Genomic DNA, 24,105 nt, shown 5'->3' on the forward strand with positions numbered 1-24,105 from the left:
CAAAGATAACACGAGAAACGAAAAGCAGTGTGAGATCTCAAGCAAATTGCTTGATTTCTCTATTTCCTTAGTTGTAAAATAATTATATTTGGCTTGCTGTGAGAGTTGGACGGTGAAGAAAGCTGAGCGCCGAAGAATTGATGCTTTTGAACTGTGGTGTTGGAAAAGACTCTTGCGAGTCCCTTGGACTGCAAGGAGATCCAACTAGTCCATCCTAAAGGAGATCAGTCCTGGGTGTTCATTGGAAGGACTGATGTTGAAGCTGAAACTCCAATACTTTGGCCACCTCATGCGAAGAGCTGACTCACTGGAAAAGACCCTAATGCTGGGAAGGATTGGGGGCAGGAGGAGAAGGGGATGGCAGAGGATGAGATGGTTGGATGGCATCACCGACTCGATGGACATGGATTTGAGTAAACTCCAGGAGTTGGTGATGGACAGGGAGGCCTGGAGTGCTGTGATTCATGGGGTCTCAAAGAGTCGGACACGACTGAGTGACTGAACTGAACTGAAGTGAGGATTAGATTAAGTTTTCAACAGTCAATGAAAATTGTACTTGATGCAGAAAATGAGTTACTCCCAAAACCCCTAGATGTTTCCTTCGGTGAAATGGGTAACCAAAGTCAATTTCTCCCCAAACAGGGCCACAAATGGGGGCAGCAGTCACGTACTACAAGCAGAATTTATTAGCCAAATCAGTTTGAGGAACTCCAGGCACTGGTTACAGCCTTCCATGGTCACAAGAAAACCAGAACCTCTTCAAACTCACCCGCCAACCCTAGCTGAACTGAGGAGTAGGACTGCAGCCCAAATCATGTCCCAGCTACTGTATCTTCATTCGTGACCAGTAACCTCAAAGTCACAAACGGCATGGTGTGATTTAGACCCCAATCTTACCCAGGAAAATCCCATAATTAAAACAGACAAACTCGGAGCTATCACTCAAACAGACAGAAAGGTACCAAGACCCTTAATTGGCTCTGAGGAGGGAAAAAGATTCCTGCTCATAAAGACTGGAACTAAACAAATTGTCTAGTAATCATTAGTGAGCTTTGAGCCTAGAAGGGCATGCTAATCCTGTGGGGTAAGACAGGTGTACTGCCCAAACTCTCCTGGGCTGGTCTGAAACGATTTAAGCTCTTCCATGAGGACTCCCAGTGGCTGTCCTTAGGTAGGCACCTCCTGGTTGCCTAGTAACAAAGGAGCCTGCAGTGGCTGCCTCCAAATGTGCAAAAGGGTGCAGGTGGGGCACGTTGGGAAGGTGATTCTTCACCTTGCAAAATAAGTCACACAGAATTCTCAGGATCTGAAGAGGCAATTCTTCAAGCAGTGTTGCAAAGTTCCTTGTCTATTTCTACATTTAAGGAATACAAGCTGGTTTGATTTCACATGAGATTGCAGTTTTATTTGTTTGATTTTTATATGTCCTAGATCCAGGAAAGTGAGTCCCTTATTCTCCTTTTGTCATCAAACCAAACAGCCCTTGTGTCGAGGGAGTGGCACTGTGCTCTGAAGTAAAATTGTTCACAACCTTTCACCCTCAACCAGGAGCTGCAGATTTTTGTGAAAATCAGGTTCTGGGCCACTTAAGTCTTGATAAAGTTGTAAATGGTCTCTTCTTACCTGAGCTACCATCCCCCATCTGGCCACAGTCACACTAGAAGCAAGAATTCAATGGGCAGATTTTTTTCCTTATTCAACTTCCAGGCACTCCAGGAAGAAGGGGAGTTCCCAGCACCTGCCTGCCAAGCTCTGCTCTACTTGAACTTTGATCAGCATAAAGAGTTCATCCTGACTACAGGTTCCCCCAAATTCTCCTTACTTGTGTTTTTAAGGCCCAACAACTCCCCAGCATAAGGCTCTCTGTTTACAATGAATTATTTTCATTATTTTAACTACTCAAAAGAAACTTCCACCACTCCCAGTCAACTACTGAACCCCAACATGCTGAGAGTGGGGACAACGACAGAGCTCAATTCACATCATGGATTCTGGTCGTTGGGGTCACACTTGATCATGACTTTCAACCCCAAACCCTTTTTGGATGTTTCAAAGGCCTCCAGAGCTTTCTCCAGAGGAAACCGATGGGTGACCAAGGGCTTTACATTCACAGACTTGGATGCAAGCATTGAAATCGCCATCGGCCATCTGGAAAAAATCACAAGCATTACACTCAACCTTCAGGAGGAAAGAGGGAGGGCCCCAAAACTACCAAGCACAAGATCAGCTTGGCCACACTTATTTGTTTTTTTGGGTGTTTGTTTTTTTTTTTGAGGTCGGGGGGGGGGCCACATTTATTTGTAGCTTTGTGGTTCTGCAAGTCAGTTCTACAGGCCAACAATGGGTGGAAACAATCTTATGACTTGTAATTCAGGAGTACAGAGTCTGTTTCCAAATGCAATGTCTGCCATGAAGCCTAGAATTTCTCTGGAATGAAGGCCTAAGGCATATGTAAGCTGCTGTGAAAAGGCAGATAGCCTCAGGGCGGCAGCCCAGGATGATCCAATCACACCCTGTAGCAGCTCATTTGGCAGAGTTTACTGGAAAAAACAGCACTCTGTTGAGGGGACGGGTACAAACTCTAAAATGGGAGAAATGATCACTGGTGGGGAAGATGGTCCCGGACAGAGTTCCCCAGCAGGGAGAGGATGGAGCCACAAAACATACATTGGCATTTATTAAGACCCTGTCACTTCCCAGGGTGGGACCTGGGGACTGGGAGTGGGAACCAAGGAACTTGAGTTCTTGTGGTTGTCCTCATTTCTCTCCTTCTTCTCTTTAAAGAGGGAAGATGGAGATCTGGCCACTTAGAAACGGACAAGAGAATGCCTGGGCGATGAGGGGCAGACATTCAAGAAGAGCATGCCTCACAATCTCCCTCCCTCTCTCCCTACAGACCTGTCAATGCTGCCCTCCTGTCTTTAACCACAAGTGAATGCTCTCTCTTTGGAGCCTTATCATATCGCATGGCTCTCAATGCCGCCAGGGAGTGCCTCTCATGAATAAATAGGCAGAGCCTCTTGGTCCCAGAGGCCGTGGAGGGCCTCCCCTGGACTTGCTGGCCGCTCGCCACCCTGGTTCACCCACAACATACTCACGTATTGCAGTATCGAAACACGCCCTTGATGTCCACCTCCCTGATGGCTGCGTGCACGAGGGGCACGCTGGTCATCTCAGAGCCCAGCCCCACCAGCACCAGGGTCCCACCAGAACGAGTGGCCTGAAGAAGAGGTAAGGACAGAAAACTAAGAAAATGAGAAAATACAGACTCTACTCACAGTAGCCCTGTTGCCATGTGGATGCATGCATGCTAAGTCGCTTCAGTCATGTCTGACTCTTTGCGACCCCATGGACTACAGCCTGCCAGGCACCTCAGTCCATGGGATTCTCTAGGCAAGGGTACTGGGGTGGGTTGCCATGCCCTCCTCCAGGGGATCTTTCCAATTCAGGAATCGAACCTGTGTCTCTTATGTCTCCTGCACTGGCAGGCGGGTTCTTTATCACTAGCACCATGTGGAAAGCCCACTGTTGCCATAAAAATAGGTAAATATCCAGAAATTTCAGCGAGTTTGATTCTTTTTATACAGCTGAACTCTTCAGCATGTTAACCAAACTCAACACAGCAGCAGAGTGAACACGGTCTCCTTTAAAGGTCCTGAATGCATTTTACCAGTGGAGGCACAGTGGGAGCATCTCCTGCTGCCCACAGCACTCCAGAAAACAGCAAAGGTTCTCCAGAGAGCAATGAGGATCTCCCCTGCAACCAAGGCTGACCCTTCAGCAGCCTCTGAGCATCTTTCAAAGCTTTACTTAGTACCAGATGTCAGTGTCAGCCACTTCCTCCTCCAGAGTGCTCACCCATAAGACAGAGGGTCAAATTTCTAAGGGACGGCCAACTACCAAGCACTATACCAATGGGGAGGGCTATGCTATAGGAATTCTGTGGTTCAGCAGCTGCCTTAGGGGCTTCCTTGGTGGTCCAATGGTTAAGACTCCCAGCTACCACTGCAGGGGGCACAGGTTTGATCCCTGGTGGGGGAATTAAAAGATCCCAAAAGCTGCATGGCCAATAAATAATTAATTAAGATGCTTTAAAAGATAAAAACTGCCTCATACGTGAATGCTGGCAATTAGAAATTTTTGTTCCAGGGACATTTACCTCAATGGTATAAGTCATAATGGAGTCATCAATTTCCTCTTTGGAGTGGGCAGGAGAGTAAAATTTCCCCTGACAACCTCCACATAACTTTACATGAGTGCTGAGCCTGCTCCAGAAATTTGGGAGGATCATTGTGCTCAGTGTAGTGAGAGACAGAAAAATGGACAATTTGCTCCTGCTAAGTTTTTATTACAGCTAACAATAAGTAGAAAGCACTTACTGGGGGCCATTCTAAGTGCTAACCACAGAGATTTAAGACAGCACACATCACAGCTTGTCTCCAAGGGGAAGGATACGTCCTGGAGAGAAGCCTGCAGTATAGGGGTGACTCCTGGCATTTGTACTTTTGAGCTGTGGGCCCCGAGATGGTGCTGTCAGCCATGGTTTCCTCATGTGTAAGAATAGCATGATGCCTTCCCATAGCAGGGCTGATAAGGTAACAGTCACAGAGGCTGGCACTAGGATGGGCTCAACGCTTAGCTCATTTTTGGTTTTAATTGAGGAGCAGTCACTTACAGACCACCTGTGACATACAAACACTGTCAGCCTAGGAAAGGGTATCTCACGACTGGAAAATGTTGCTGTCCTCACTGGAGGGGAGGGGTTCAGATTTGTGAGTGAGCCACAGAGTACACTGAGAAACTTCCCAGGAAACCTGCTGTCCACTCAGCATGTCCTCTCTCCCTGGTAAGAAGGGAGAGGAGCGCCACTGACCGGGTCATCACAAGCTGCCAGGAGGCCAGTAGCTTACTGACCACAGGCAAAGGAATGCTCAGGCCCTTGCTTTGTGGGTGTGACTTTCACAACAAGGAGATAACGTCAATTCTACCACAACCATTTGCTAGGTCTCCTTATAAATATTATCCAGACACAACACGGCAGAAAATTGACTCTCAGGTATGTTCATAAGGTGCCTTCACCTACCCGGCCCACTGGCAGAGTGAGCTGTAGCATTCGGCAGCACCTGTCATGCTTGATGGCTCCACTCCCGACTCAGGACATGCACCGGCTTAAGGCTTCAAAAGGCCCTTCCTTGTGTCACATTTATTACCTCCACATCCACCTTAGGTAGCCTGGCAGCTGGGTGCCCATCACCAACAACTGGAGATGCCAACTGTCCTCAGATGCCCTCCAGGCAGGGCACAGAGGAAGGAAGGCCTTGCCCTATGAAGCCATATCTTTTACTGCCTCTCTGTTGAGTAGGGGGGTCACTGACTTGTCAATGACTCAAAAACAGCAGACACACCTTACTGGTCAAGCCCTCAAGGTGTCTGGCACAAAACCAGGCATATGGCAGGAACCCAAGATGTGCCATAGGTCGACATGGCTCCACCGGTAACACATAGGCTCAATGTCTGCTGGATTTTGGTTTCTCTTAGCTCCTTCCCACATGGTGACGCTGACCATCTCCAACAGTGGAGCTGAGAGCTGGTCGATTCCGGCTGACACAGGTCAAGGCAAAAATGGCACCTGCTCCTCCCTCTCCCGTTGCTTCCCTGACACCCCGGGGTCACAGGCATCTTGGTAGGAAGAGGGGAAGGCAGCTCTTCTTGGGTGCCAGGCTCAAGGGCCGTGCCACACAGCTTGAGGGATCAGCTTTTCCCAAATGTCTTGTATGGTGGAAAGTCCCTTGTGCGTGACTCAGTGTGACTCAGAAGGAAGGGCAGAGGCACGTGCTATTGTGAGAAAGCAGGCTGGGGGACAGGACAGGAGTGCCCAGGGGTGGGAGCTGTCGCCATTCTCCCCAGCCCAGCCCCTTCCACCCCAGAGCTGGCTCCTGGCCCCTCAATCTCTTCCCCTCTGGAGCAGCCGGATGGAGCAAGGAAAGCCCAGGCATTGGAGTAGTGTAACCAGGCAAGTCCCTGGGCCTCTCTCATCATAAAATGTTTACATTGGAGTAGTGTAATCCAGTGTAAAACGTGTAAAATGAGAACTCACTGTTAGGGCTATGACGCAGATTAGGACCGTGTCTATAAAGCACACAGCCAAGAACACGGTGCATGGTGGAGCGCAGAGCCGAGCTCTTATTCTTTCTTTTCCTCATTGCTACTCCTCCCTGCCTCTCCCCTTCCAACATCCCATAAATTACTGGTGGGTTGCTAAGGGGTGGGTCAGGTATTGGCAGCTTATTTGTTCCTAGTTCTGGGAAAGGACAGCAGAAGACAACTGTGACCCTAAAAACTCACCTCACCTTTGTGACTAACTGAATTAGTGGCCATCACCTTGTATCAATGACCTAAAGACTGCAGGTTTCCTCAATAAAACAAGATAGGGATTTCCCACACTCATCTAAGGCATGGTTCCCTGTTCCTCCTACTGATTTTCTTTCTTTTTTTTCACCAAGAGCACTACTTGGTAAAATCCTATCCTAAAGGTATGAGTCACTTAGCATCTTTGAAGGCCCACGTGTATCTGTGGCCTAGTTTGAACATTACAATGACCCAATGAGGATGTTACGGAAGTGTCATTACCTTCATAAGAGAGATAAGAAAGCAGATAACAAGGGATTACCTAATTTTGTTTTGCAGGGGGTGCAGGGGAGCGGGGTACACATAGCAAATCAGTGAAGAAGTCTGATCCAAGTAAGCCTTCTACTGGTTCACCACCCTGGGCTGCTTACCCGAAGCTGCCCACCAGCTTCAGCTACCCTTATTCCTACTGGGCCCTGATGGCTCAAATGGTAAAGAAGCTGTCTGCAATGCAGCAGACCTGGGTTCGATCCCTGGGTCAGGAAGAGTCCCTGGAGAAGGGAAGGCAACCCACTCCAGTATTCTTGCCTGGGAAATCCCATGGACAGAGGAGCCTGGTGGGCTGCAGTCCATTGGGTCGCAAAGAGTCGGACATGACTGACTTAACACTTTCACTTTATCCCTACTCACGTAGATGCCGGCCTGGATGGAGGTCTCCACCCCTGTGCACTCAATAGTGACTTCTGGCTTGCTGCCCAGCAGGCCTTCCACTTTCTTGGCTATTTCTTGAGGGCTCTCGTTGGAGATCTGGAGGATGAAATCAGCACCAACTTCCTTGGCTTTAGACAACCGAGAGGCTGACAGATCTAAAGTTGAACAAAAGTTTCTTTCAAACTAAGAAACTGGACGGTGGATTAAGGTGCAAAAATGAAGATGCAGATTCTGATGGCAAGGAAGCTCTGTGTAGTGGTGTGGCCGAGCCCAACACACACACTCTCTGAACACACACCCTCATACACAATCTCTTGATAATTTCTCAAACATGCACACCCTTCTATATCCCCATATACCCCCATACCTACCACATAGCTCTCCACAGCTACACACATACACTCTCTTACCTTCTCTCACAAAACACGCAGTGACACCCTTCTGCATCCCATTCCCTTCAAATATCCACAACATCCCATACAGCACACAACTCTACACGTTCATCCATACACTCTCAGATACGTTACACACATACATACACACTCTCTCACAGATGCCTTCTCCACATACATACACACAGCTTCAGTATATACCACACCGCTCTACACTCACATACCCACACATGCTGTCAGATAACCTCTCCTCATACATACACACTCATGTCTCTCCTTTATATCACATATCTCACACATAAACATCCTCTTATAAACATATTACGCACCCGACTACCTTCACATCACACACACACACACACACACACACCCTCTGAGCTTGGTCAAACAAGGGCTGAGTCTCTTCTTAGGACCAAATGGGCAGTATAAGTATCTGAGGTTCACATATAAAGAGCCAGGTTCTCTTCTCTGCAGCAGCCACCCTCTCCCGGAAGCTTCAAAAGAGTCTCCTCCTGAGCCCTGACTTGGTCATCCCCTGGAATCCAGAAGAAAAGGCAGGAGCCTCTCTAAAAACCCAGTACTCCAGGAAGGAAACAGGTCTCATGCCCCTGCCTCAAAACTGTAGGCCCAGCTGCTCCCACCTTAAGGAGATTTAGAAAGAAGAAAACCTTATCAGTGGTTTTCTTAAGAAAAACTTACCAGTCACCACCACTTGAGCGGCACCCATTGCCTTGGCTGCAAGCAAACTGACCAGTCCAATTGGCCCTGAATAACAGAGGAAATAGGAGACAATTGTGAAATATCAAATACCAGCCTTCCCCCTTGTCCAGGCCAGGGACAGGAACTGTATCTTCTGTGGCCCTCTAGCATCTCTGCCCCAGTCCCTGACGTACAGTGAGACCTTACCAACTGTTTGTTGAGTGCATGAGTAAATGAACACATGAGTGCTTGTTCTCTACCTGGAATCTGCTGCCAGTGCTGGGCTCATGTTCTCTTTGCCCCCCACCCACCTTTTCAGAACCCCTCATGACTCCCCAAGGTGAGACGTATCCTTTAAGGTGCCTTCTGAAGACCCCTTGTCAGGGTGTCCTAGGTTGACCCAGTTGCTCAGGAAGCTCCAGGATTGTTTGGGTGCCTAAGAATCAGCCCAAAGACCACCTGCTTCCCCATTTTATCGGTGTGCTAGATGGTTTTAACACAAAAACTAGACCACAAAGTTATGCAGAATACCTTTGAGGATCTGCTTTTTGGACATTCCAAAAGTGAGTTAGTGAGTTCACCCAGAAAGCAAAACACTGGGAAATAGCCAACAAATGGGTTAAGTAAACTATAGCAGGATACTATACAGCTATTAAAAAGAGGAATTCCCTGGAGGTCCAACTGTTAGGACTCTGTGCTTTCTCTGCCAATGGCATGGGTTTGATCACTAGTCAACAACCTAAGATCCCACAAGCCATGTGGTGTGGCAAAAAAAAAAAGAAAAAAAAATGTATATATATATATGTCATCTAACACTTACCTATTGACATAGAAAAATGTTCACAAAACATTAATGTTTTTTTAAAGAGTAGGTAAAACAAATCTGAAAGATTCTACACCAAATTCTTACCAATGGTCCTCTCAGGCTGATGGCACTATCAGTGAATTTTCTTGTGTGTTTGTTCACATGTGTGTAGGCATGGTATGGATAATTTAATTTCTTTTTCTAAGGAAAAATGTATTACTTTTGCAGATTAAAAAGAAAAAAACCTGTCACCTGAATCTTACAGTCTGCTGGCTCATCGAGGCAAGTCTGTTCTACACCCATCACCCCTCACAGGAAGCCCTGCAGTCACTTATTTGGCCCTGCCAAAGAAAATCAGTCACTAAGTGTATGAGGATTAACTCAAAATGGATTAATGACTTGAACATAAGACCTGAAACCCTAGAACTCCTAGAAGAAAACATAGGTAGTGAGTTCCTTGACATCAGTCTTGATGAGTTTTTGAATTTGACAGCAAAAACAATGGCAATTAAAAGCAAAAATAAACAAGTGGGGAATTCCATGGCAGTCTAGTGGTTAGGATCCACGTTTTCACTGCCAAGGGCCCAGGTTCAGTCTTTGATCAGGGAATTAAGATCCTGCAAGCTGCATGGTGTGGCAAAAAAAATGAAAATAAAAAATAAACAACTGGGACTATATCAAACTAAAAAGCTTCTGCATAACAAAGGAAACATCAACTAAATGAAAACAGCAACTTGTTGAGTAGGAGAAAAATATTTGCAAATCATATATTTGATACGGGTATTAACCTCCAAAAATATAAAGAACTTACCCAACTTAACAGCAGAAAAACAATCCAATTTAAAAATGGGCAGAGAATATGACTAGACATGTTTCCAAAGAATATATACAGATGGGCAACATAAACATGAAAAGATGTTCAACATCAATAATCAGAGAAATTCAAATCAATATTACAAAGAGATATCACTGCACACCTGTCAGCATGGCTTTTATCAAAAACACAACAACTAACAGGTGTCAGGGAGGATATGGAGAAAAGGAAAACCTTATGCACTTGTTGGTTGGGAATGTAAACTGGTCCAGACACTATGGAAAACAGTATGGAGATTAAATTAAAAATTAAAAATAGAACTTCCATGTGATCTGACAATTCTACTTCTGCTCAGAAGTAGAATTTTATCCAAAGATAACAAAAGCACTAACTCAAAATATATCTCCACTGGCATAATCACTGCAACATTATTTACAATAGCCAAGACATGGAAACCATCTAAGTGTTCAACAGACAGAGAAAATGTGGTGTACACACACACAGTGGAATATTATTCAGCCATAAAAACCCTGAGCTCATAGTTATAGAGACTAGACTGGATTGCCAGAGGTAAAGGTGGCAGTGGGGAGATGGATGAAGAGGGTCAAAAGGTACAAACTTTTAGTTACAAAATAAGTAAGTCCTGGTTATCGAATGTACAGCATGGTGACTATACTTAATAATACTGTATTGCATATATGAAAGCTGTTAAAAGAACAGATCTTAATGTTCTCATGAGAAAAAATTTTTATTACTATATGTGGTGACAGATGTTGACTAGACTTATTGTGGTGATCATTTTGCAATATATGCAAATATCAAAATCATTATATTATATACCTGAGACTAATAGAATGTTATACATCAGTTAAATCTCAATTAAAAAAAGAAGTGTACACCAGATCACATCCACAAGGAGTGAAGCATGTTGTCTGGGTCACCTGAAGCAGTTAGAAGCCTAGATGATTCAATCTGAGGTTGCCAGGTTTGTTCAGCTGGGTGGAAGCAGAGGAGGAAGAAGGAGCTAGCTGTAAGCCTATGTGGGCAGAGTGCTGGCTCCTCATGGGCTGGGACTCACTCCTGCTGGTCCTAAGTAGTAGCCATCCCATTCTTGAAAGACCAGGAGACCAGTTCTCTAGGATGATCTGAAAGCTCCAAAAGATACCCTTCCCTTCAATCCCCAAAATATTTCCTTAGTTTCCTGTCAAGGGTTGAAAAATATTCCAAATTGCATTGTTTAAAGTGAACAAATGAGTTATGTTGCCTAGGAAATAACATTAGTTAGCTACCTTGCCTGCAGATATTTATTTAGCACAGGGCTTGTCACTGAAGGAATGGCACACTGTAATCTTCCCTAAGCAGAGAGATTCGAGAATCAATTTCAGCCCTTGGATGGGGGATGAGATGGGCAGAGGGGTCTCATATTCCCCTTTAATGAACTCATAACCACAGTGATATGTTTCTTACCAGCTCCACACACAAGGACCTTGTTCCCCAGGGTGACTCCAGCTCGCCGGCAGGCATGGATCCCAACAGACAGTGGCTCGATCAGGGCCCCTTCCTCAAAGGTGACATTGTCAGGAAGCCTGAGGAGTCATTCAACATACTCAGTCCCTTTAGGTTAACAATAATAACAATAGCTAACATTTACTGAGCTTTAATTTATATGCTGAGATGGATGAAACTGGAGCCCATTATACAGAGTGAAGTAAGCCAGAAAGAAAAACAACAATACAGTATACTAATGCATATATATGGAATTTGAAAGATGGTAACGATAACCCTATATGCGAGACAGAATAAGAGACACAGATGCATGGAACAATTTTATGGACTCTGAGGGAGAAGGTGAGGGTGGGACGTTCTGGGAGAATAGCATTGAAACATGTATATTATCATATGTGAAACAGAACACCATTCCATGTTCGATGCATGTGACAAGGGCTCAGGGCCAGGGCAATGGGATGATCCAGAAGGATGGGATGGGGAGGGAGGTGGGTGGGGGGGTCCAGGAAGGGGAACACATGTAAACCCATGGCTGATTCATGTCAATGTATGGCAAAAACTATTACAATATTGTAAAGTAATTAGCCCCCAACTAAAATAAATAAATGTATATAAAAAAAAAAAAAGATTTTTTAACTATAAAAAAAAAAATAATTTATATGCTGAGCAAAAGTGCTAAGCAATTTACAGATACTCACTCTTGTAAATCCTCAGAATAGTTCTATGGTAGACATCATCATTCCCACTTTACAGACAAAGAAAGCAAGCCTTGGAGGAGTGAATGACTTGCTCCAAAAGTTCAAAATCAGGGAATACTGAGAATCTTATAGGGTTTAAATTGGAAGCCAGGTACGTCTGATTCCAGAACCCATATCATACTGCCTCCCTCTGAAAATGCCATCCAAGATAAGGTGCGGTGTAGCTGTCTTTAATAAATGAAAAGTTCATTTCACAAGGGTTTAACTTAACCACATCCCAGCATTTCATCTGCTTCTCAAACTTATAGCCTTTCTGGTTTCATTTTAGCAAACAACCCAGACTATCAGCAGCTTTGCAAAACAGTGATTAGAAGCTGACATCACTCTGTACGTTGTCCCCCATATTACACGCTCCAAAAGAACCACATGCGCTAGCAGCAGCTGCCTAGCTGTCTCTGGACTGGTTAAGATGGGAAAGGGCCTGTCTCCACATAGCAGATTAAATGCTGTGTCACCTTCGCCACTGGGTTCTTGGCTTTCACTTCCCTGTCTACTGGCATCTTGACCCTTTTCACGATACCACTGATGAAGACAGCAAATATTTGCATAATGCTTTACAGATTAGAGAGCTTTCTTCTCCATTATCTCATTTAATCCTCAGCATGACCTTGTCAGGCAGGAAGGGCAGGCTTTGTTGTTTTTTTCTTTTTTTGGCAGCTTTCAGGATCTTGGTTCCCCATGCATTCTTAGTCGCTCAGTCGTGTCTGATTCTTTGCAACCCCATGGACTGTAGTCTACCAGGCTCCTCTGTCCATAAGATTTTTCAGGTAAGAATATTGGAGGGGTTGCCATTTCCTCCTCCAGGGGATCTTTCAGACCCAGGGACTGAATCTGAGTCTCCTGTGTCTGTTGCATTGCAGGTGGATTCTTTACCCACTAAGCCACTGGCCGTGAACAGGGATTAAACCCAAGCCCTCAGCAGTGAAAGCCTAACCACTGGACTGCCAGGGAATTCCAGGGCAGGCTTTGTTTTTTATTCTACAGAAGCGGAACTGACTGAAGCCATGAAATTAAAAGATGCTTGCTCCTTTGAAGAAAAGTTATGACCAACCTAGACAGCATATTAAAAAGGAGAGACATTACTTTGCCAACAAAGGTCCGTCTAGTCAAGGCTATGGTTTCTCCAGTAGACATGTATGGATGTGAGAGCTGGACTATAAAGAAAGCTGAGTGCCAAAGAATTGATGCTTTTGAACTGTGGTGTTGGAGAAGACTCTTGAGAGTCCCTTGGACTGCAAGAAGATCCAACCAGTCCATCCTAAAGAAAATCAGTCCTGAATATTCATTGGAAGGACTGATGTTGAAGCTGAAACTCCAATACTTTGGCCACCTGATGTGAAGAGCTGACTCATTGGAAAAGACCCTGATGCTGGGAAGGATTGAAGACGGGAGGAGAAGGGAACGACAGAGAATGAGGTGGTTGGATGGCATCACTGACTCAATGGACGTGAGTTTGAATAAACTCTGGGAGTTGATGATGGACAGGGAAGCCTGGCGTGCTGCAGTCCATGGGGTTGCAAAGAGTCGGACATGACTGAGCGACTGAACTGAACTGAAACACCAGAAAATGACAAGGCAACTTGGTGGTTTTCACAGTGGGATTCATGGAATAGGCAAAGGTTAAAGAATGATCAAGAAGCCAAGGGGAAGCAGGAAGATAGAAAATAAGGTGGGTAGGAAAATAAAGACGCTGTGGTGGTGTGCAAATCCTCACAAAGAGAAACAAGAGAAGAGGGTGTGGACCCAGGGCTAGGCTGGGGACACAGACACAAAGTACCCTTGGAGAGGAAGAGAAGTGGGGGTAGTGTGTCCCCTGGAGGCCCTACACAGCCCTCTCATTGCCATTGCCAACTAGGACACTTCCTTCCCCACCTCTCCCTACAACCCCTGCTCCCCATTCCCAGTGGAAGGCTCCTTTAAAGGCCTATCCTGGTACCATCCCCCAGACATAAGGCCACAGCTAAGATGCAGTCATGGCACTGTTTAATGAGCTCCTATTATGTGCCAGGCCTCGTGTTGAGTACCTGATATGCTTTTCCCATTGAATTGATGCACTAAAATGCATTAATTCTATGTATTTCATCGTATCAACGCTATTATTTCCATTTTACCATCTAGAAGATTGAGATTACAAAGTTTAACTTGCTCAAGGTCATACAGTTGGCAAATAGGAGAGATCAGCGGTTAGTCTCAAGCTTTATCACTATGCTCTTCTGTCTTCCACAAAAAACTTGTTGGGCACCTTGACTTGGGAAGGGCCCAGGAAAGGTGGGCTGGTTTAGGAACCACTTGCTCAAAGGCAGACTCTGTCCTTGTAACTTGCTCCCTCCTCGAGTGCCAACTTAAACTCATCATGAGCTCCCTGGCCTGAGACTCCTCTCAAGGCTTCCAGTAGGCACTAGAAAACTCAGATCTGTCAGACTGCCCCTGTGACGAGTGCCTGGCCTCCACTGGACAAGCCCCACCTTGGCCAAAAGAGCCACCGCTGGGGCCAGGCTGGGGTGTGGAGAACACGCCTGGCCGGTTGAAAAGGAAAGTAGCACACCAGCATCCCACAGCCCCATGGCCGGGCCCATGCAGAAGGTATAGCACTCTGTTTCTGCCAGTCACAAGTTCCCCAATCACTTTGAAGGCTGAGCTAGGATAGTGAGGACAGGGCAAGAGCCTGAGAATCACAGCCACCCTGTCTGGACTTCTGGTTCTGTTCTGGGTCCAAGCTAATCAGCCTTCTCCTGTCTCTGCTAATTCTCACATAATCCTGGGGCCCACCTCACCATCACTCTTATGGAAGTCAAATAAGCCATACAGAGAACTTAACAGCACAAGGCCAGGCAGGTAATAACAATCATTGTGTCTTTACATGCATGGTCGCATTTAAACTCCAGGTAGTTAAAGAGACTGAAGTGAAGAAGGTTAAGTTCATTTCTACAAAGTCACTCACTAGGAGTGAGTGGATCCAGGGTCCCAAAGCTCATGCCCTGTGGCTCCATGCCACAGTAAACCCTGGTTGTTGCTGTCATTGTTGTTGTTAAGGTTCCTACTGTTACAAGATATCTTTGTTATAGCTGCAGCGGAAACCAATAACGGAGGACACTCACAATAAGTTACCTCCAAGATGGCTGGAGAGGAGTCACTGATTTCAGCAATGATTTTCTATTATTGCTCTACTCGAGGGAAGGTTAGAGTGAACAACTAAATCTAAGTGCTGAGGGTCAGTCCTAGCCCTAGTCAGGTGACCTGTCTTCAGTGCATCCAAGAAAGGCAGGCCTGCCGAGAGAATGCTTAATGTCTGGAATTATGCGTGGAAAAGAAGGAAGAAACCACTACAGGAAACTAGAAGAAAGAACACCAAACAAACATCAGGGAAGAGGTCCCAGGTGCCGTGGCTGGGCCCTGGGCACTGACTTGTAGCAGAAGTGGGCATTGTGCTTGTAGAACCGGCAGAGGCTCCCATCATCGGGGGGCGTGGCGCAGAAGAAGATGGTAGGTGACAGATTGTATCGGCCAATCTTGCAGAATTCATCAGTTTCTCGAGGAGCACCAGGCTCGATGGCAACACGATCACCTGGAGGAAAACAAACAAACAGAGGGGCAGAGATGCTGTTAAGAGTCCCGTGCTCATAGGTGGATGCCAGCAGGGGGATCTGGCCAAATGAGTCTCCCTCCCCACTGGGGACCCAGGGTAGTCCAGGAAAGCCCGGACTGTTAGTGTCTCCAAAGGAAATACCAAATGCAGCATACACACTCTGAAAGAACACGACCAGTCCACTTCTCCACAGGGTGGTTTGGCCTGCCTGCCCTTTTCTCGACTCATGGGATAAGTCCTCCAGTTCCATAGCCACTTCCCAGCTTAGGAAACATAACTAGTCCCAACAAACCAGGTTTTGTTCCCATCTCAAACTGCTGCAAAAGAAGTAGCTAGTGGAATTTGCAGAGTTTTTTTCTTCACCTGTTTTGATAATATGCTGACAGGAGCCATAAAGACGGCACATCTTATGTTCAGTCTCCTAGACAATAACTGATTCCTGGTTAGTAGAACCACTAAGGCAAATGACCCACAGAGGCTTCAGACTCTGTATATCAGAGTAACACTAAGGCTTGTGAAAGGCCGGCTCTACTGTACCTCCATTCCACGTCTCACTACGTCCACTTCGAAACCCAGCCTTAGGCTGGCTCTTCTATCTTCTTAGTATGAAAAATTTCAAACATATAACAAAGTCATGAGACTTATCCCATGAGTTGAAAAACATACAGCAAAGTTGAAAGAACTGCATGATGAACACCCAGAAGTTCTCTACTTGTTTCTTCAATTAACATTTAGCTACATTCACTTTATCACATATCCATCCTGTCTATCTCTCTCTCTTTCACCCATCAATCCACCTTCTTTTCGAATGCATTTCAAAGTAGGCTGCACATACAAGTACATATCACTCAGCTTCATATCATTATACTGCAGCTTGCATATCATAACTATAGTTCAATACTTGTTTATGGTTTCTTGTTAAGGTAAAATTTAGATGATGACAAAATGCAGACACGTACCTAGGTTCTTCAGAGCTAGTGGATCCCTCCTGGTGCAGCCAGGCTCAGAGGGCCTTGTAACTGACACAGGATGGCACCTCCTGAGAACTCTCTCCTTCCCAGAGAGAATCTGTCATTTCCAGGCTATGAGGTGGTCTCATTAGGAAAAGAAGGTTAAAGCCATAGCTGGCTATTCCAAGAAAGCTTGGATTTAATTCACTGCGTTGGGGAACATCGCAATCTGTCATAGCTGAGAATTCTTCCCTGAATTAAGCAAATTCCCAGGTAGCTCAGTGATAAAGAATCTACCTGCCAAGTAGACTTGGACTCGATCCCTGGGTCAAGAAGATCCCCTGAAGAAGGAAATGACAACTCACTCCAGTGTTCTCGTCTGGAAAAACCCATGGACACAGGAGCCTGATGGGCTACAGTCCATGGGGTCGCAAAGTCAGATATGACTTAGTGACTAAACTACAGCAACAAAAAAATATTGATGGTTTCCAAGCCATCTGATAAAATCAATGCTGCACGGAAGGCTGTGGTTCTCAGCATGAAGAGATAGTCTGTGGTTCCTGTGGCTGCAACATCTTCCCCTCCCCTTTACCTGGCTTATTTCTTACTTGTCTTCAGGTGTTGAATTAACTGTCCCTTCCTCAGATGAGCCAGGGTTCTGGAGAGTAGTATATACTGATCGCACCCTGTATTCTCTTCTGCTGCCCTCAACACAATTTTGATTAATTAACTGTCTGTCCCAGTTGCCCTCCCCTGTGTAAGATCCAAGCATGTAGAGACTGAGAGTGTCTTGTTCACTGCTGTGTCCCCAGTGTTTACCAGAGGGCCTGGCCCTGAAAAATCACACAGAAATATGTGTGCTGAATGAATAAACAAATCCATTGGCTAAAGGGCTTTGCTCACCTGGTTGTAGGTGCCTGACCAATGATCCCACTTTTACGACTGTTCCTGAAGCTTCATGCCCCAGCACCATTGGCTTTTTCACAACAAAATCTCCAATTCGACCATGCTGCCAGTAATGGACATCTGAGCCACAGATTCCAACAGAATGCATCTTCAGAAGCACCTCTGATAAGAGCAAGGAGAAGGAGAAAACAAGTTAGGAAGGGAAAGACCCCTCTATCTCTCCAAGGTGTTTTTCCTCTGGACAAATGAGAGGGTTTGGTTTCAAGGTCAGGTATAAAACTTAGATCACAGAGGAAAACAAGCTAAAAAGCAGCTTGACTAAGTCTTACAAGGCAAGAAAGCTTCCAAACAGCAAAATAACTGCATACGAGGGCTAATTCTATGCATCAGCTTGGCTTGGCTATGGTGCCCAGCTGTTTGGTCAAATGCTCAATGTTGCTGTGAAGTTACTTTTTAGATGTGATTAACATTTAAGCACATCCATGTTCACTGCAGTATTATTTACAATAGTCAAGTTATAGAAACAATCTAAGTGTCCACTGATGGAGCAATGGACAAAGAAAATGCGGCATTATATATACAATGGAATATTATTCGGCCATTAAAAAGGAAATCTTGCCATTTCTAACAACATGGATGGACCTTGAGGGCATTATGCTAAGTGAAATAAGTCAGAGAAAAACAAATACCATATGATATCACTTATATGCAGAATCTAAAACCAAAACAAAACAAAAACCTACCAAGCTCACAGATACAGAAGATGGATTGGTGGTTGCGAGAGGCAAGGAGTGGAAGGTGGGTGAAATGGGCAAAGGGGGTCAAAGGGAACAAACTTCTCCTTATAAAATAAATATTAATAAGTCATGGGGAGGTAATGTACAGAACGGTGATTATATTAATAATACCGTGTTGCATATTTCAAAGTTGCTAAGAGAACAGATCTTAAAAGTTCTCATCACAAGAAAAAAACTGTACAATAGCTATTTGCAATGAGAGATGTTAACTAGACATTGTGGTGATCACTTCACAGTATATACAGATATCAAATCATCATGTTTACCTGAAGCTAATATAATGCTATGTGTAAATTATATAATACTTTAATAAAACAAACATTTAAACCAGTGTATTTTGAGAACAGCAGATTATCCTCCATAATGTGAAGGCCTTAAAAAAGTCTGAGGTTTCCTGAAGGAGATGGAATTCTCCTTAAGACTTACCTGAATTTTCAGCCTGTTGGTTATCCCTACCGATTTCAGACTAGGCAGCTCCTCTCTCTCTGTTTCTCTCTATATAATAAATCTAATATAAATAAATATAAATAATAATGTCTCTCAGTTCTATTTCCCTGGAGAACTCTAATACACCAAATAAAAGATATTAGTAGAAAGAAGTGTGTCAACCACCTAAGAGGAAAAAAAAAAACCTGATTTTGAGGAGATAACTGTTTCCAGACAATTAATATGCTATGCTTGATTCTTGAGCTTCCCAGTGGTGTCTCAGTGATAAAGAACCCGCCTGCCAATGTAGGAGATGCAGATGTGGGTCTGATCTCTGGGCTGGGGAGATCCCCTGGAATAGGAAATGGCAACCCATTCCAGTATTCTTGCCTGGGAAATCCCATGGACAGAGGAGCCTGGTGGGCTACAGTCCGTGGGGTTGCAAACAGTCCAATACAACTTAGCAACTGAGCATGCATGCCTGATTCTTATCTATCGTGAGAAGGAGGTTGGTACAATTCAGGCTTGGCAATACTTTGTGTGCTATCAGGCTGAGTTCTTCATGCTTGTTGTTTTGTTCAAAAGTGCAGCTTTAATTTAAACCATCCAAAGATTTCAACTGGCATTTCTCCTTCACAGGTTTGAATATAGCGAGATTTGGTGATATTGTTGTTGTCAGTTTTCCAAGTTTAAAATAATGATTGAACTGAGCCCCTTTGCTGAAATAAATCCTAAAGGATTACTGGCCTAGTGTGACTGAGTTTACCACATTACAAAGTATCTCCCTGAGAAAAAGCTCTGCCCTAGAAAGACAAAGAGACCGGAGCTCTGCTCCGCACTCGGATGTCTTACACGCTGCCCTTCTCACAAACCACGGGAGATCCCCCAGGTGTGGCTCCGTAGAACTTCCTCGTCCTTGGTGAACAGAGAAGGAAGTGGCAGGGCACATCCTGAGACCAAAGGTAGGGAAAAGTCATTTGAGTCGTGAAAATTATCTCAGAGTTTCCTCTCTTGAGATGCTGGAACACTAGCTGAAATTTACCATCATTTCCCTTTTCAACTCAAGGGTGGCAAGGGATAAGAAAGTGAGAGCAGAATGCTGCGTCAGAGAGAGAAACTGAAAAGGCCCCTTTGGGTCCAGAACAACCCTTTTCTTTTCTTTTCTTTTTTTTGCCACCTCTGGAATCCACACCAACTTTTCAGAACACAATGAAGTGCCCTTTCACTTCTCGGAATATCATATCTCGGTAGATACACTTGGGCCTTAAATATACATTACTTACTTAACACTGATAGAAACAGCTATTATCTGTCTTCTTATTGCTATAAATCAGTAACCCAACTGACCTTTGAGTAACAAAACTCCAGAGGCTCCAGGAAAGCTGCCTTCAGTCTGATGTTCACACAGAAGCTACAGTTCTGGGGTGAGGCAGGGAAGCATGCACCCAACTCATCAAGGACAGAAAGAGACCCGAATGGCTGGGTGTGGGATGAGTGATCTATAGACACTTTGCCCCTTGCCACCTGCCTCCCTTCCTGCTGCGGGACCCCAGGGATGAAAGGAATTGGGAACCTGTCAGTTGGAAGCTGCCACAGCTAGGAGGGTGGCATGACCTCCCCAGGTAGAGACATTACCCCAGGAAGTGTGCGGGTCTGCTCGGCTGGGCAGGTTGGCCAGAAGGAATGGAGCAAAGGTGGCAGGAACCCTGACCCAGTGCACTCACCCACTTTCTGCTCCTGTTTGATCAGGGTAGTAGGGAAGGGCTCTAGGCAGCTCCTCCCACCCACACCCACTGGACAGAATGTCCTGGTCTTCGGAGACTGTCCTGGACGTTCCCTTTTGTATTTACAAGATTAAGATCTATAGACTCACACCTTTCCAAAGTTTGGGTTAGAGTTAGGACATGATTTGGCCACCCAAATGGCAGTTTATAGAAGGCAGAGTAACCTAAGTCTGTCATTAGTTCAAAAGAGAGACAATTCTGCTTCTGTCCATAAACTGAAGAATTTTATGTCAAATTCTCTGGGACAAGTCAGCAGTTTGATATGGTAACTCCTCTAGTTCTATCATTGTTTCTTTTATTTCATATAGCAGCCAGATTGAATCTATCCAGTCATACTGTGGACAATAGAACTAGGTTGAAAGCCTAACAAAGCATGCTGCTGCTGCTGCTGCTAAGTCGCTTCAGTCGTGTCCGACTCTGTGCGACCCCATAGACGGCAGCCCACCAGGCTCTGCCATCCCTGGGATTCTCCAGGCAAGAATACTGGAGTGGGTTGCCATTTCCTTCTCCAGTGCATGAAAGGGAAAAGTGAAAGTGAAGTCGCTCAGTCGTGTCCGACTCTTAGCGACCCCCATGGACTGTAGCCTACCAGGCTCCTCCATCCATGGGATTTTCCAGGCAAGAGTACTGGAGTGGGGTGCCATTGCCTTCTCTGAACAAAAGCATAGTTTTTTTAATTAATTACTTCAATTGGAGTAATCAATTACTTCAATTACTTCAATTTTAATTAATTACTTCAATTTTTTCAATTTAAAAAATTACTTCAATTTTAATTAAAGTACTTCATTACTTTACAATATTGTGATGGTTTTTGCCATACACTGACATGAATCAGCCATGGGTGCACATGTGTACCCCCATCCCGAATCCCCCTCCCATCTCCCTCTCCAACCCATCCCTCTGGTTTTTAATGGAGGTTTTTAAGTAACAAACAGTAGGAAAAGAGGGAGAAAGGAGCAGCTTACGTGTGTCTCCAAGGTAAACAACAGGAAACAATAAAAGACAAGTCGAATATTCCATGGACCTACCGTTTGGGCCTGGTTCAGGGATAGGATAGTTTTCCTAAAGGAAACAAAATAGAAAAATCATTTAGCATGTACAGCAACTTTACATTATGAACATTTCAAAAAGTTTCATTCAAATATTTCTTCTTATAATTAACAGATTCAGACCATACTGCTGCTGGGTGGATGTCTGAGGGGCTACCCTGAATCCTGCTGACTCCAACTGCTGACCTTACCCAGCCCACTGGTGAAATGTGCCACGGACCAAGAAAAAGTATACAACTTGCATACTCTGGCAGAAAGGATACTTCTGGGTCTCTAATACGGGATGTGGATAATACATTCTTACATAGTTTTATTTGGTCTGGCAAACTTGTACTGGGAAAGGATGAGGTGTTTCGGGCGGTTGCACAGGAAGGCTTTTGTCTCTGGACAGGTTGGAAACTGTGTCCTCCGCTCATTCACATCAGTGCACAGAGCAACGCTTGTTACTCTCTTTCAAAACCTCCCACCTGGAGTTTTAGTTTTGGGGGACACAGAGGACCTGCATTTTGCCCACGCTCACTGGGTTAAAAAGCAATCTGGTATTCACAGATATTTATGATGAGGATAATGATAATTTACCAAGGTTTTTTCCCATTGCCAACTAGCTAGGAAGTTCCTAATGACAAGGTGGAAGGACAGTGAGTGGCCAAATCCAAATGTTATTTTATTAATTCTTTGAAGGCAGCCAAGCAAGAAGAGGGAGAAGGGATGCAAATAAACCGTTCACTGGACATACCATGTGCCAGATAGTCTACTGGGCTTTACATACATCATGGCACATGGCCCACCACTTGCAGATGGGAAACGTGATACTAGCAAGTTAAAAAAACTTGATCAAGGTCACAGGGCCAGAGTAGACAAACTAGGTCTAATCCCAGGTGTGTCTGACTCCCAAGCCTGCCTCATTGCATCCCATTGCACCCTCAAAGTGGAATTTGCCTTTTCTCCTCTAGGGGTGATGTAAGGAGCAATCAGATGATGAGAATTTTGGAACTGGGCCCAATGCAGAGTGCTCTAGGAGGAAGCATGACTCAAAGCGTGCCTCCTTCACAAAACCTCTCCCAGATGCTTTTATGGGCGCAATAAATAATCCTAGCACTATTTTGCTAACATGATAAGAACTTTGTTGCCAAAGACTATGCCTTCAACCTCTGGCACCAGATACAATGCTCTGCCCCAAACCTGGGAGGCTTGGTACTTGTTAAATAATCACTCTCCGTAACAGTATTTCCACAGAAAGTCTGAGGTTCTTGCTCATCTAAGATTACCAGCTTTTTCTGTTATAACAGCTCAATGCTTATTTGAACTCCCTGTCTCCAGTGAAACAAAAGGTCAAAGGGTTAATGCTCATGCTCATTGGTTAACACTGACCAACTTCTTTGTGTCAGGTCCTGTGCTAAGTGCTGCTCATGCATCACATCAGCTCATCCCCAGGACAACCCTATGTAATGCCTTTATTATTATCCCATTTTCGGTATGATGAGGTTGAGGAACAGGGAGATTTAGCAGTCTGTTCATAGTAACAATAAGATAGTAAATGATGGAGCTGCACCCAAAGTAGCATGATGTGGGGACACGAGGCAGTTTTTTCATCTCTTAATACATTTGGAAGGAAGAGAGGAAAGGAGAGGAGGAGAGAAGGGAGGGAAGGAAGAAAGCCATCTAGAAACGGGCGACTCCGGATAGCTGGCTGTCACCAAAATCTTTCTCAAAGTTGCTGGTCTCACATCTGACATTATACAGCATCAGGGACTGCTGTGTAAGGTTATGTTTCTGTTACACGGAATGAAAATTTAAATTACATGCTAAAATGAAACTAAGACTAAGTAAGGCCTTTTATTTCAAACATGGAACTGCACTCTCCCCATCCCCATGCATCCCCTACCCCCACAACCCCCTAAAGGCGCTAGTAGGCAACCTTCCAGGCACTGGGAATTTTGGATGGAAAGATGGTAAGATCCAAACTCAAAGCAACAGTTAGGAGTACCAAGTTGCCCTTGGGTCACCAGAGATTACTATTGTAACTGTTTGTGGGAGTTAACAGAGCTCACCAACTTTGGTCTTACCACATGGGCAAAGCTGCAGTGTCTCTCCTGGACACTAGAGGGTGCTGTGCCAATAATCTGCTTTTCCCTTAGTAGCAGAACAGACATTATGGGGAACTTAAATTCCCTTCCCTGAAAACCATCTGTCTTTTTCTCTTCTCTTTCTTGCTGATTCTAAAGACTCTTACAGCTCAGTTTGGCTCTCCTCTCTCTTCTCTGCAGGAGACATGCCACCCGAGCACAAGACCATGTTAAGATCAGTCCTTAAGTTTGTAAATATTATCCTAAGCATGGCTGCAGGGCTCACAATGTTTTCGAAAGTTATTATAGCATGGTTACTAAAAAAAATCTTGCTTTTCATTTATGGTTGGTTCCTTGGTATGATGTTGGCTAAATCCTGTTTACTTAATCTCCTTTTCTGTCTCATATTACGGTGGTAATATTCATTTATCCTATTTCTCATGTATCAAAATTTCTTAGCTCCTCTGAGATCTCGAAATTTCACTTTTAACCCCCTGGCCCCTTTCTT

The 24,105-nt window shown here is 44.9% G+C and overlaps 1 protein-coding gene across 8 annotated transcripts in view; it reads right to left on the bottom strand.

Moving 5' to 3' along the window:
* Positions 1–663: 663 nt before the first annotated feature.
* SORD (sorbitol dehydrogenase) overlaps positions 664–24,105 on the bottom strand; it is a 30,975-nt gene continuing 7,533 nt past the window's right edge. For 2 of the 8 annotated variants that reach the window (XM_081514523.1, XM_081514524.1), the window contains exons 2-10: positions 21,511–21,544; positions 18,699–18,780; positions 17,473–17,637; positions 15,439–15,598; positions 11,237–11,355; positions 8,151–8,216; positions 7,039–7,214; positions 3,099–3,220; positions 664–2,148 (exon numbers count right to left, since the gene is read on the bottom strand). In XM_081514523.1, the coding sequence (XP_081370649.1) occupies positions 1,983–2,148; positions 3,099–3,220; positions 7,039–7,214; positions 8,151–8,216; positions 11,237–11,355; positions 15,439–15,598; positions 17,473–17,623 (960 nt within the window). In that variant the 5' untranslated portion in view covers positions 17,624–17,637; positions 18,699–18,780; positions 21,511–21,544 and the 3' untranslated portion in view covers positions 664–1,982. Of the gene's footprint in view, positions 2,149–3,098; positions 3,221–7,038; positions 7,215–8,150; positions 8,217–11,236; positions 11,356–15,438; positions 15,599–17,472; positions 17,638–18,698; positions 18,781–21,447; positions 21,545–24,105 lie in introns of all 8 variants that reach the window. The other 6 variants (XM_081514527.1, XM_081514529.1, XM_081514521.1 and 3 more) reach the window with 4 other exon arrangements.

The sequence above is a fragment of the Giraffa tippelskirchi genome, chromosome 7, assembly GCF_054371585.1.
Source record: "Giraffa tippelskirchi isolate mGirTip1 chromosome 7, T2T-mGirTip1v1.2.pri, whole genome shotgun sequence".
Taxonomy (NCBI): domain Eukaryota; kingdom Metazoa; phylum Chordata; class Mammalia; order Artiodactyla; family Giraffidae; genus Giraffa; species Giraffa tippelskirchi.